This window comes from Grammomys surdaster, unplaced genomic scaffold (genome assembly GCF_004785775.1).
Source record: "Grammomys surdaster isolate TR1022 unplaced genomic scaffold, NIH_TR_1.0 371, whole genome shotgun sequence".
In the NCBI taxonomy this organism is placed as follows: Eukaryota; Metazoa; Chordata; class Mammalia; order Rodentia; family Muridae; genus Grammomys; species Grammomys surdaster.
Genome location: NW_021604790.1, coordinates 1548383 through 1561397, shown reverse-complemented (window position 1 = coordinate 1561397; position 13015 = coordinate 1548383). Strand labels below are relative to the sequence as shown.

Below are 13015 nucleotides of genomic sequence, written 5' to 3'. Positions count from 1 at the left end.
AAGTAGCATCTATGACTTCTGGTGAAAGGGAGGATATATCAGATGAGAGAGAAGACAAGCTGAACATTAGCTCCAACCAGGATGAATACAGAAGACAAATATGCCGAACACTCAGGACTGTGCTTTTTTTGTATACATTTTAATCTCTGAAGCTTATGATTTGAGAGATGACAAGTCCCTGGGAATGCTGGACAGAGTCACAGTGCATCGGAGCAGTTTTTTGGATAGAGGCAACATCAGAGCTGAGGTGCCAAGGCTACCCCACATTTGCAGCTATGCCTGCACTGATCCAGAGAATCAGCCAGGGCTATACAGAGAAACCTTGTCTCGAAAAACCAAAAAAAAAAAAGAAAGAAAGAAACTCAAAAGAATCAAGCTATATGATCTTTGGTTATAATTCCATGGCTTCTAGTACTACTTAGACTACATTAGAATGTTTTTCTCTGATTTATACATGGTTTTGGGGTTTGTTTGTTTGTTTGAAGATGGGGCATTGTTTACTTTTGAGACAAGATCTCACTATGTAATTCTGGCTGGACTAGAACTCATTATGTAGACCATAATGGCCTTGAACTCATATGAATCTTCCTGCCTCTGACTCCCAAGTGCCATGACTGGCTGATTTATATATAGTTTTTATTAAATTGTCAATTTTGAGACTTCAGCCAGGGTGGGGTGATCACAGTGACTTCACAGTGTTTGCCATGTAAGCCTGCCAACCTAGTTCAGTCCCCAAAACACACATGAAAACGGACGGAGAGAAGCAACTCCACAGCACTGTCCTTTGACACCTCCACATGCACACTGAAGTACAAGCACACACAGTCAACATTTAAAAGTTTTTAGAGATGTTCCTTTTATGAGGATGGAGACTCAGAATCAGAATGATTAATACTTTAAGCTGTATAGCAGAGTTAACAGCATAATTCAATGTTTGATTTTTCTTTCAGATGATTGTGCAAAAGTTTGCTGAAAAATACCACCTTACTTTAACTGATGCAATTACTGAGGAGACTACACATGTAATTATGAAAACAGGTATGCTACAAACTTTTACAAACTACGTTGTATTTACATCATAAGCCACGTGAAGAGCTATGTCAATCAAGTTAAGTATCCCTAACTTAAAGGTTCAAAATCCTCAACTAGTTGAATATAGACTTAACATTGGAAGTGGAGAATTCCACTTTTTATGTGATAGTTCATACCCAGGATGTAAGCATGTGAAGCATGTTATGTAAAATTGCTTTCAGGGTTTGCACGTGAAGCTTAGTGGAAGAGTACCACTTAGTTGACAAGCACAAGGCGCTAGATCAGTGGTTCTCAACCTGTGGGTCGAGACCACTTTGGGGAAATTGAACAGCTTTTCACCTAAGAACATGTGAAAATGCAAATGCTTACATTATGATTCGTAAAAGTAGCAAAATTACAGTTATGAAGAGCAACACAATTCTTTTATGGGTGGGGGGGTCACCACAATGTGAGGAACTATATTAAAAGGTTGCACCATTAGGAGGGTTGAGGACCACTGCTCTGGGTACTATCTTTAGCATCATAAATAAGAAATTACCCTCAGATTGGCTGTGGAGACTCACACCTATGATCTCAACATTCAGGAGACTGAAGCAGGAAGATCAGAAGTTTAAGGCTAACCTAGGCTATGAAGCAAGACTTTGTCTATGAAACAGCAGCAACAAAACTTGGGTTTGTGCTATACATGGAAGTTGTCTTAATATATATGCAAATTTGCTGAAAATACTTTGGGCCTAGCATTCTAGAGTACTAAGCCTGTCTTTGTTTAAGCAAGCCATGGATGAAGTCTCCTGTTTATAAAGGTGGCCATTTTGTTTGACCTTCTTATTTGGGTTAAAATTTGGGGAGTGGCCACACAAAGTGCTGAACCACTTCCTATCTACCTGCTTGGAATTCAGTGTGTCCAGAACAGATCAAGTCATGGAAGAGCAAGTGAAGCAAAGAAGAAGTAAGTCTTCTCTTGAACTCTGGAGACTGGTTAGCTACATATGGCCTCTGGCTTGAGTGTGGCTTAATTTTCTACTTATGTGTGTCTTTCTTATCACAGATTTCTACAGTGAGCATTTTACTAGAAATTCTACAGTGAGAATTTCTAGTCTGATGCTTTTCAGTTTTTCCTTGAGTTTTGAAAGTATGGCGGTTAATCTGCTAGTATGACCCATTTCCATTGACGAGTGATAGAAATGATGTCAGCTCTACTCCTCTTGACACGATTACTTGGAGCTGGTGTACTTGGTGACGGCCTTGGTGCCCTCGGACATGGCATGCTTCACCAGCTCCACGGGCAGCAGCAGGCCCACGCCCATCTCGATCTCCCAGGACATGATGGTCGAGCGCTTACTGTAATGTGCCAGGCGCAACACCTCGCCCACAGTGCACTCAAAGATGTTGTTCATGAAGAGTTCATGATGCCCGTGGCCTTGGAAGAGATGCCCGTGTCAGAGTGCACTTGCTTCAGCATCTTGTACACATATACCGAGTAGCTCTCCTTGCGGCTGTACTTGCACTTCTTGCCATGGGCTTTGGTCATTACCTTCTTGGAGCCCTTCTTTGGGGCAGGAGCAGATTTAGCAGGCTCAGACATCTTCGAATCTCCAAACACCGGAAGCTCAGTGTCCCTCATTTAGTCTTAATTGTACTTGTATAAGATAGCTCTGGGAGTTTTCACTGACTGTAAAATCTCACTAAACAGAGTAGACATTTCAGGCTGCTGAAAAACTTATTTTGAAGTTGGCCTGCATAAATACAAGCCTGACGCATCTAGCAAGTGAAGACGGATCTAGCCTTTGATGAATCTTCTGGCTTGACAGTCTAGGTGATAGCCTCTATGCTGAGCACATTGTTTTTCATAGTGGCAACTAACAAGATGGAGAAAGAACCTCAGTGCAGCTCGGGGGCTGAAGCGGTTAAGGGCACTTGTTCTTGCAGAGCCCCCAGGTTGATTCCCAGCACCCACATGGCAGCACACAGCCATCCATAACTCCAGTTCCAGGGGGCTCCAGCATGCCTTGTGACTTTAGGCACCAGGCATGCATGTGATATGTAGACATACATGTAAGCAAAACATACATAAAGTAAATCTAAAACTGTTTTTAGTAAAAGTGATGTTTGGCAGAGAGTAAAGGAATGAGACTGAAGGGGCCAAGATATCCATCTTTAAGCATCTGAAAAATTATTGTCAGGCTTCAGAAATTTTTTTTTTTTTTCTTTTTTTTTTGGTTTTTCGAGACAGGGTTTCTCTGTGTATCCCTGGCTGTCCTGGAACTCACTCTGTAGACCAGGCTGGCCTCGAACTCAGAAATCCGCCTGTCTCTGCCTCCCAAGTGCTGGGATTAAAGGCGTGTGCCACCACCGCCTGGCTGGGCCTCAGAAATTTAAAAAAAAAAAAAAAATTCCTGGGGATATGGGAGGTATAAATTATGGCTACACTCTAAAACCTTACTAAAAGATTTAGTTTTCTAGGCTTTTCCAATGCTTGTTGACCCTTTGCCTTAAGAACACTAAAATCTAGGTTCCTTCTTCAATGGATCGTACCAGGGGGCATTGCTCATTGGAATAGTTGCCAGGACAAGCTAAGTACTATTTGAGAGGGAAATGTCATTGAATTTTAATATATTTTAAGTAGCAAGTTTGGATGAAAGGTGATAAAGGCTGAAAAGAGAACTTTAAAATACAAATGAAACCTAAAGTAACTCTTTAAACTCAAAAGCAAGACAGCATCTGTTGCTTGTGAACTACAACCAGCTTTTATAGCAGTTAAACAAAAAGCTTCAAAAAATGATGAGGAATTCTGTGAGGCCAAGTGGCTACTTCTACTACTTGCAGATGACCTGCTGTGTTTGGGATTCAGTTGAATACTTTTCTCCTGTTTAAATGGTTTTTTTTCTCAGTTTGCTCAGTTCTTCAAAGGGGCCTTTGAAACACTAGGCAATAAACAGATTCTTCAGCCACTGCTTATTGAAATACCAAAAAAAAAGGAATAGCTGTGACAAGACTGTTTTCCTGTCCCTCTCAGGAATACAGGGGATAAGGGTCCCTGGGGAGAAATTGCCTGGGTGAACTTCACGTTGGCATTTCTGGTTTAGGTTCTTTTGTGTTTTTTTTTTTTTTCTCAAACATTGGACTTCAGCACTATTTTCTTCTCACATATTGCTGTCTGGTAAAATAGATCTCCGTCCATATCAGTCACCACAACGACAGGAGAACTCAAACAGGATAGAACTCTTTAGCTGATCTTGGCATCTCAAAGTTAAGGCCAGAAATCCTCTGGTCTTAACATGGCATCTGCCTCTTCCAAGCTTCCAAACCCCATACCTGGTTGTCTGTCATCAGAGGTGATCACCATTCCAGAGCTGGAGCTCCAGCTTTTCAGGGGCAACGCCTCTTACTTGTCTTTCTCAGCCTTTGGGTGTTTTTCATTTTTGCAGATGCTGAGTTTGTGTGTGAACGGACGCTGAAATATTTTCTGGGCATCGCAGGAGGAAAGTGGATAGTTAGCTATTCATGTGAGTACAGTGTGTATGGGGTGGGGGTGGGGACTCTGCTGCTCCCTTTAGCACCTCAGAGCTGCATTTTACACCTAACATTAACACCTGGGTTTTCTGCTGATGCCAAGTCTCTAATGGTAACACAAAACTAGCTCTGTCTTTAGGTGCATGTTGTTTTGTTCAGATCCACTGGCATTGCTGAAAAAATGATTTTTTTTTTTTTAAAATAACTAATTGGACCTGATCTTCTCTTAGCACTGTTAGGATATGGACAGGGATTTATTTAATACTCAGTGGGAATCCATGTAGAGCAGCACTTTTATAATGTTAAGTATCGACTGTCTCCAGAAGGAGATCTCTGCCACGAGCCTTATGAAATCCTCTCTTGTGAATTACTGAGCTTCCCACCTCCACAAAAGGGACGTATTGTTCTGTTCTCTGTGGGCTTACCTTTTCTGTATTCTCTTCAGGGGTGATCCAGTCTATCCTAAAAAGAAAACTTCTGAATGTGGTAGGTACCTCGTAGGGGTGCTGGGGTCAGGTGGATCTGCTTTCTTCTGTACACATCTTCTCCTCAACAAGGGGGACCATCAAGAGTGATGTAGAACAGCCCAGGAAATGTCATATTCTTATTCATTCTAGGTTTCAAAGGAAGGTCTTTTCTTTGGAGAAAGAGAAAGGACTTTACGGATTAAAGATTCATAGGAACAAATAATGAAGCACTCCAGAGACAGATGAGGTCATGTACCTCTGTGTCTTGGCACTTGGGAGTTTGAGGCCTGACTGAACTACATAACAAGAGCCTGTCCTTTGGTTGGTTATTCAGTTTATTGTTGTTTTTTTCCTAGACAAAGTTTCTCTGTGTAGCCCTGGCTGTTCTGGAACTTGCCCTTGAGTCCAAGCTGGCCTCAAATTCAGAGAAATCTGCCTGCCTCTGCCTCCCAAGTGCTGGGATTAAAGGCGTATACCACCACCGCCTGTCTCAAGAGCCTGCCTTTTTTTTTTTTTTTAAATCAGGAACAGACTCCACAATAATATAATAATAATTGTTGTTGCTGTTGTTGTTATTATTATTATTATTATTATTATTATTATTATTATTGTCTCATGTATTTCAGAATGGCTTAGAACTCCTGCTCCTCTTTTCTCTGTCTCCCAAGTGCTGGGAGTATAGGTATGCTCCACTGTGCCGAGCTTCTCCCAACTCTTTTATACACCTTTGTAGGAAACTTGCAATTCGCCATTGTAAATGAAAAAGACTTTGAGTAAGGATGTGGCTCAATTTGTGCTTGTCTTTGAGGACCTGGGTTTGAGCTGTAGCACCTCACAAATATATGTTGCATAAGCTTGTAATCTAGGCACTGAGAAAGTGGGAGCAGCAGGATGAGAAGTTCATTCATCCTGAAATTATATGGGTTCAAAGCCAACATAAGCTACATGAGATCCTATCTCAGAAAAAATAATTAATATGCTAATGTATCTGTTTATAAGTTAGTTTCCTTCCAAGAAACACTGCTTCTCATACTAAGAACAGTGTGAGGTAAATATGGTAAGCGTGTAGGAGGAAGAAAAAGGTTAGAATAGCCGAGAGCTGGTGACAAGAGATCACGCAGAACAAAATCAGTGGGATCTGTTTAAAACATTTATTATATACTATTCAGATTTTAATTTCATTTAGTGACCATTTATTGGGAGCCTACTAAGTGTATAAGGAATAACACAGTAAATAAGAATGACCAATTCCGCCGGGCAGTGGTGGCGCACGCTTTTAATCCCAGCACTTGGGAGGCAGAGGCAGGTGGATTTCTGAGTTCAAGACCAGCCTGGTCTACAGAGTGAGTTCCAGGACAGCCAGGGCTACACAGAGAAACCCTGTCTCGAAAAAACAAAACAAAACAAAAAAAACAACAACAAAAAAAAAGAATGACCAATTCCCTATTCTGGAAACGATGTATGCCCTAGTAAGGAGAGATATACAATAAACAAGAGGCCAAGCGAAGTCTTTTTGAAAAGACTTGAGTTGGGGCATAAATAACAAGAATTGTCTTTGAAAAATATAGAGAACAGTTCTTATAGGTAGCAACAGAAAGCATAAGGATTTGGATGTAGGAGTGAGTCTGACTTATTAAGGAAAGACAGACCATTGTAGTTGAGATAGGGAGTTAGTGGACTATGTGTGGAGAGGACCAGAGGTGAGATGAGCGGGAGTCGTCAGCCAAGGGCCAAGGCAGGTCAGGTTGTGCTGACCACAGTCATTATTTCAGTTTTATGCCTAGGATAACCGAGGGCATGGAGCTAGTCTCTGTTTTGGGGTTTGTCTGAGTTTTTAGGGTGAAGGAAGGTGTGTGACTTGGCACGTGTGTAGAGAGGTCAGAGGACAACTTGTAGGCATCAGACGTTGGCTCTCTCCTACCGTGTGGAGGCTGGGATCAAAATCAGCAAGATCAAACTTGCTGTCAAATTTGGCAGCAAAAGCCTTGGCCCCTGAATGAGATATCTCTAGCCTTTTGCCTGGGTTCCTGATACTCCAACAACACTTAGCAAGTCTTCTTACAGACTTAGAGTTTCATTCACAATGGCTTCCAAGCATTCTTCCTGAAAACTCCAACCTCCAAAATAGTTACGATGAAAATATCTGAGTTTCTTCAGAATGGCATATATGTGCACACACATCAAAGACAACTTTATAGCCCCTCCTACCTTTATATGGGTTCTGGGTTAGGCTCAGGTTGTCGGGCTTCATGGCAACATCTTTACCTACTGAACCATCCCAATGGTCCCATTTTATCATTTTGACCTCTTTAACTCAACAGAACTCTGAAAAACCCTAATTTCTTCAGATGACAAACAATTGATTTAAATGATCAAGACTCCTCCAGTTATCTTCACACGGTGTTAGCAGTTTAATCTAAATGCTGAGTAAATGTTTTGAGAAGAAACAAATGTTAGAAATTAAAATGCATTTTTAAAAAATCAAGTCCTGGCTGGGCGGTAGTGGTGCACACCTTTAATCCCAGCACTTGGGAGGCAGAGGCAGGCGGATTTCTGAGTTCAAGGCCAGCCTGCTCTACAGAGTGAGTTCCAGGACAGCCAGGGCTACACAGAGAAACCCTGTCTCGAAAACCAATAAATAAATAAAAATCAAGTCCCCGTGGGATGAAAGCCCAACAAAGTTTCTCTTTAGGGCTGATGGGGTAGCTTAGGCAAAGGTGCCAGCAGCCCTGACCATTGGAATGCAGACCTCAGGACTCACATGGAGATGGAGAGAGCCAGCCTCAGCAAATTGTCCTCTTAACTTCTACATGTGCGCCACATACACACTAGATAAATAAATAAAATGGTTGCTGTAATGAATGGACTTCAGTGGCTGAGATCCTAGTCCTTACATCTATCCACAAAGTAATTTCCTTACTTTTGGTTAAAACTTGTGATTCTGATTACCTAAGGTAGATTTGCTGGCTCCGATGAATTCTCTCTCTCTCTCTCTCTCTCTCTCTCTCTCTCTCTCTCTCTCTCTCTCTCTCTCTCTCTCATTACAGTGTCTTGTGTTTGGGAGTTTTGTTTTCTTGGACTTCTGTTTGATTTTGATATTTTATTGATAGAGGTGTGGGTCTGTCTGTCTGTCTGTCTGTCTGTCTGTGTGCCCACGCGTGCGCATTGATGTTTTGCCTGTATGTCTGTGTGAAGATGACGGATCCCCTGGAACTGATGTTAGACAGCTGTGAGATGCCGTGTGGGTCCTCTGGAAGAGCAGCCAGTAGTAGTTAAGTGCACTTGCTACTCTTACAAGGTACCAGGGTTTTATTCCAGCATCCTCATGGATTCTCACAGCTATTTTTAACTCCAGTTCCAGGGCATTTGGCATCTTTCGGTACTGGGCATGCATATGGTACATATAACATACATTTAGGCAAAATACTCATACACATAAAATAAAAAGAAAGAATGAATTTTTAAAATAAATTTTCTAAGACAGGGTCTCACCTGGGTTTGGTGGCATAGGTCTTTAATCTCAGCTCTTGGGAGGAGGCAGAGTCAGGCAGATTTCTGAAACCCCAGGCCAGCCAGTCTCCACTGCCTTGTTTCCAAAAAATAACAAGTAAAGACAAGGTTTCATTATGTAATCCTGGCTGGCCTGGAACTTAGGCCCTGAGTGCAGTTCCTGAATGATTGTTGCTGAGCCATCATCCACCCAGTGATGTGTTTGCTTTCAGCATGAATTTGAAGTCAAAGGAGATGTTGTGACTGGAAGAAACCACCAAGGTCCAAAACGATCCAGAGAATCCCAGGAAAAGGTAAAGTCCCTCTTTATGTGACAGAACCCCAGCCTAAGGCTCTGCAGCCAGCTGCTATGGTGAGGTTAGTCTTTACCTGGTAAGGCACTTGGCATGATTGCTGTCTGGACAGTGGAGACAGGGCTTGGTTTGGCTTGGCTTGGCTTGGTTTGGTTTGGTTTTTTTCTTCTAGCCCAAGAAGGCAAACGGATTACTTGTGCCCCATAAGTAAGAGAACATTAGGCTGAGAGTGCATTTGTAATTTGGGTTCCAGTCTGAGGTTTAGATCCCAGCTGATGGTGACAGAGCTTGGACTTTTCTATTTCCTGTGCCATGGCGCCTTTCCTCTAAGCAGCACAGTGAGTGCTGGGTGAGCGGGGTGTACCAGACTGTGTACACAGAAAAAGTCATCACAGAAAGTAGTTCATAGTCCAAAGTTTTATAACGCTGTGATGTGTGTACTGTTGTTACCTATACTTTACACATGAGAAAATTGAGGACAAATAGCTCAAGTTCCCCAGCATTGCTTGACTAGGGAGTTGGGGAAAGAGTGGAGCCCGTACAACTACACTCCAAGTCTAAATTCACAAGTGTTGGCTTTAGAAAGTTGTAGACAGCTTCACAGAAGAAAAACAGACTATCCCAGCAACTTTGCAAGTAAGAGCAGGACACTCGATGACTTTCCCCAGCATGTTATAGCAGATGGTGCAGCCAGAACGCCATCTTCCTTGCAGGAAGAAGTCTTCCCAAGATTTCGCACCTGCCTGGCAGGCCTGAGCCAGCTGTTGTCTCGGTTACTGGATAAGTGCTTGTGTTCCCAGACTGCTTTTATTCTTTTTCAAGTGTGCACCAGCAGGTGTTTCAGAACATTGCCGCACAGAGCACCTTCTGTTCCTTCATAGAAACTTGAGGGGATACCAGTAGAGGAGGGTTTTCCAAGGAGAACTGCTTTGGACAGGATCACAAATCAAGCCTGGAGTTCTGGGCCCTGGGATCAGCCCATCCTCTCTCTGAGCCTATCAGATACCTGTTCCAGATGCCAAGAACAGCTGCTCATCCTGCTTCCACTTCTCCCTGTTCCTCAAGGAGTTCTCTATGAACCAACCATTTGTTCCTATGCGCCTGGGAGCCTTGCACAATTAGCAGTGGGTCCCTTCTCCCTCAAAATCCCTTAGGATTTCTCTTACATTCAGAATAGCAGTGATGGAAATTGCTTGGGCAAAGTAGTGACATTCCAAATGTCACTACAGTATTTTCACAAAGAAATCTATTTGTAGAGGTGAGCTTCAGATTCCTTATCTCACCACCAGACACTCGCATCAGTAAGTGTCAGCCTGGATATGAAGAGCCTGAGGTTTTATACTTCTCAAGGCAGCATTTGTCTCCAGCTGGCTGCCTGGGGGAACTTTTAGCATTTCTGAGCATTAGGTCCTGTCAACACGTTGGGGATCCGTTTTATTCATACAGATTGGGAGAGCGGCAGAGGTTCCAAAACTGCCATTCCCAACAATAACTGATTTGCCCACTGCTCCCTTTTTCCTGCCTGCAGTATAGGATAAAGCCACTTCCAATAGAGCTATCTGTGTGCTTTTAGCCTCTTGATCTTTCTATCTCATCCTCTATGTCTAGGTGATTTTTAGACCTAGACAGATTTTGTGTTAGTGTCATAAAAGGTAGGAAGATGGTCAAAAAAATGAGTTACTCAAATGATATATGAAAGTCATCCATCCTAGGTCTGATGGCACTCCTGTGATACTAACACTCAAGGCTAAAGCAGGAGGATTGTGAACTGGAGGCCTGGACTACATATTGAAATCTTTTATCAAATCAGAAAAATATTAATAATTGGCACAAATTTAGATTCCTTTAAAATGATAGCTTAAGGGGGCTGGAGAGATGGCTCAGCGGTTAAGAGCACTGAGTGCTCTTCCAGAGGTCCTGAGTTCAATTCCCAGCAACCATATGATGGCTCACAACCATCTGTAATGGGATCAGATGCCCTCTTCTGGTGTGTCTGAAGACAGCTACAGTGTACTCACAATAAAATAAATAAATCTTTAAAAAAAAAAAAAAAGCTAGCTTAAAGGCCTTAAGAACTCATGCCAGTGTACACATGAGAATTTGTCCTTTCTTTCTTTTTGAATTTGTACTATCTTTGTTTGTTTGTTTGTTTGTTTGTTTGTTTTTCGAGACAGGATTTCTCTGTGTAGCCTTGGCTGTCCTGGAACTCACTCTGTAGACAGGTTAGCCTCGAACTCTCCAACTCAGAAATCCGCCTGCCTCTGCCTCCCAAGTGCTGGGATTAAAGGCGTGCACCACTACTGCCCGGTGAATTTGTACTATCTAACACAGTTATTACTAGACACATTGAGGCTGTTTTAAGTTCAGAGTTCAAAGCAGAGTTCATAGTGGTTCGTGCGTTCGGGTCAGAGGCAGGTGGATTATTTTTTCAGTGTGGCATAGTGTCACATGCTTACACTGCACCAGCAGTAGACTTGGTGAAGTCCTGCGTCTAATTAAGCCAGCTCCTTGCCCGGTGGTAGTAAGTGGAGCACACCTATAATCCACCACTTGGGACAGAAATAGGCGCTAGTTAGAGGAGAGCCAGGGCGACACGAAGAAACCCTGTCTAAGGGAGGGGTGGGCTCCTTTTAGCTCAGTATCTGAAAGACTGACAGAAGGATCTCTAAATTCCAAGTCCACCTCTGTCTACATAAAGAGTTCCAGGCTACCAGGACCATAGTAAGGTCTTTTCTCAAAAAAAAGTTTAAAAGTTCAGGCTGAGGGATAGTGGCACACACCTTTAATCTCAGCACTCGGGTGACAGAGTTTGGATCTCAAGTTTGAGGACAGTGAGGACTATACATACAGAAAAACCCTTTCTTTAAAAAAATTTTTTTTTGGACTGGAGAGATGGCTCAGTGATTAGCGGCACTGATGAATAGGGGAGAGTAGAGAGATGGCTCAGTGGTTAAGAGCACTGCCTGCTCTTCCAGAGGTCCTGAGTTCAATTCCCAGCAACCACATGGTGACTCACAACCATCTGTAATGGGATCTGATGCCCTTTTCTTCTGGTGTGCATGAAGACAGCACACTCAGATACATAAAATTAATAATTTTTTTTAAGAAGAAAAGGGAAGTTTAGAAGTGCAGTTCCTCACACGCACCATATTTCAAATGTTCAACAACCACATATGATTTGTGGCCTCCTGCCTTATGAGATCAGATACAGGACATCTCCAGGGTCACAGAAAGTTCTTCAGACAGCACTGAGGAGCACTGTAATTACATTTTCCCTTAGGAGGATGTATGTTTGTGTGAAGCAAGCATGTGCACATGTCAGGCGCTCTGCTGGCTGGGCTCATGTGTAGTTCTGATGTAGCAAGCTTGAGTAATCCTCTAAATTGAGCCAGATAGTTCTGCTTTTCTTGCGGTTAAACATAAAGAAGGACCAGAGGGGATTATGTGTTCATTTGTCTTTAGTTTTGTTTTCCTCATCTCTGACAAGGGTCACCAGCATAAGCCTCGGCCTGATTAATAACAAGGTGGGAAGTGAATAACAGAATGACTTCAGGGGCCAGAGAGATGACTCAGAGGCATCAGCACCAGGAAATCTGACTCCTTCTGGCCTCTGCTGGCACTTGACATATATGACATACATGCTTTTTTTAAAGAATGACTCTAGAATGTGGATCAATTGAATACAAATCTCAGTAAATTCTAAAATCAGTTCAGAATCTTGAACTGATTGTCTCTGGGATGGAGGACAAACTGTCAAGGGATCCAGTGCATGTGGAGAGTGTCTCTATTTCTTACTAAAAAAACAAAAACCCAGACTCTGAGCATGGTGGTGCTATTCCCAGCATTTGTGAGCTGGGAACAGGAGGGTCAGGAGTTCAAGGCCAACCTACATTACATTATAAATTTGAGGCCACTTGGCCTATGTAAGATCTTGTCTCACAAAAAGGGGAGAGTGGAGGGGTAGCTCATTGATTAGTGCTTGCTGCTCATTCAGAAGACCTGATTTTTATTCCCACCATCCACACTGGCCAATTCACAACTGCCAATAACCTCAGCTCCAGAAGATGTGATGCATTCTTCCGGCCTCCCTGGACACCTGCATACATGTGGACACCTGCATACATGTGGTGTATACTCTCTGTTCTCTCTCTCTCTCTCTCTCTCTCTCTCTCTCTCTCTCTCTCTCTCTCTCTCTCTCTC

General features: G+C 42.7%; 1 protein-coding gene and 1 pseudogene across 1 annotated transcript in view; one reads left to right on the top strand and one right to left on the bottom strand.

The window, feature by feature from the left end:
- Brca1 (BRCA1 DNA repair associated) overlaps positions 1-13015 on the top strand; it is a 61940-nt gene that overhangs the window by 43946 nt on the left and 4979 nt on the right. The window contains exons 15-18 of the mRNA XM_028780663.1: positions 951-1038; positions 4461-4538; positions 4991-5031; positions 8735-8815. Of these exons, the coding sequence (XP_028636496.1) occupies positions 951-1038; positions 4461-4538; positions 4991-5031; positions 8735-8815 (288 nt within the window). The remainder of the gene's footprint in view (positions 1-950; positions 1039-4460; positions 4539-4990; positions 5032-8734; positions 8816-13015) is intronic.
- On the bottom strand, positions 308-2617 carry LOC114632158 (annotated as a pseudogene).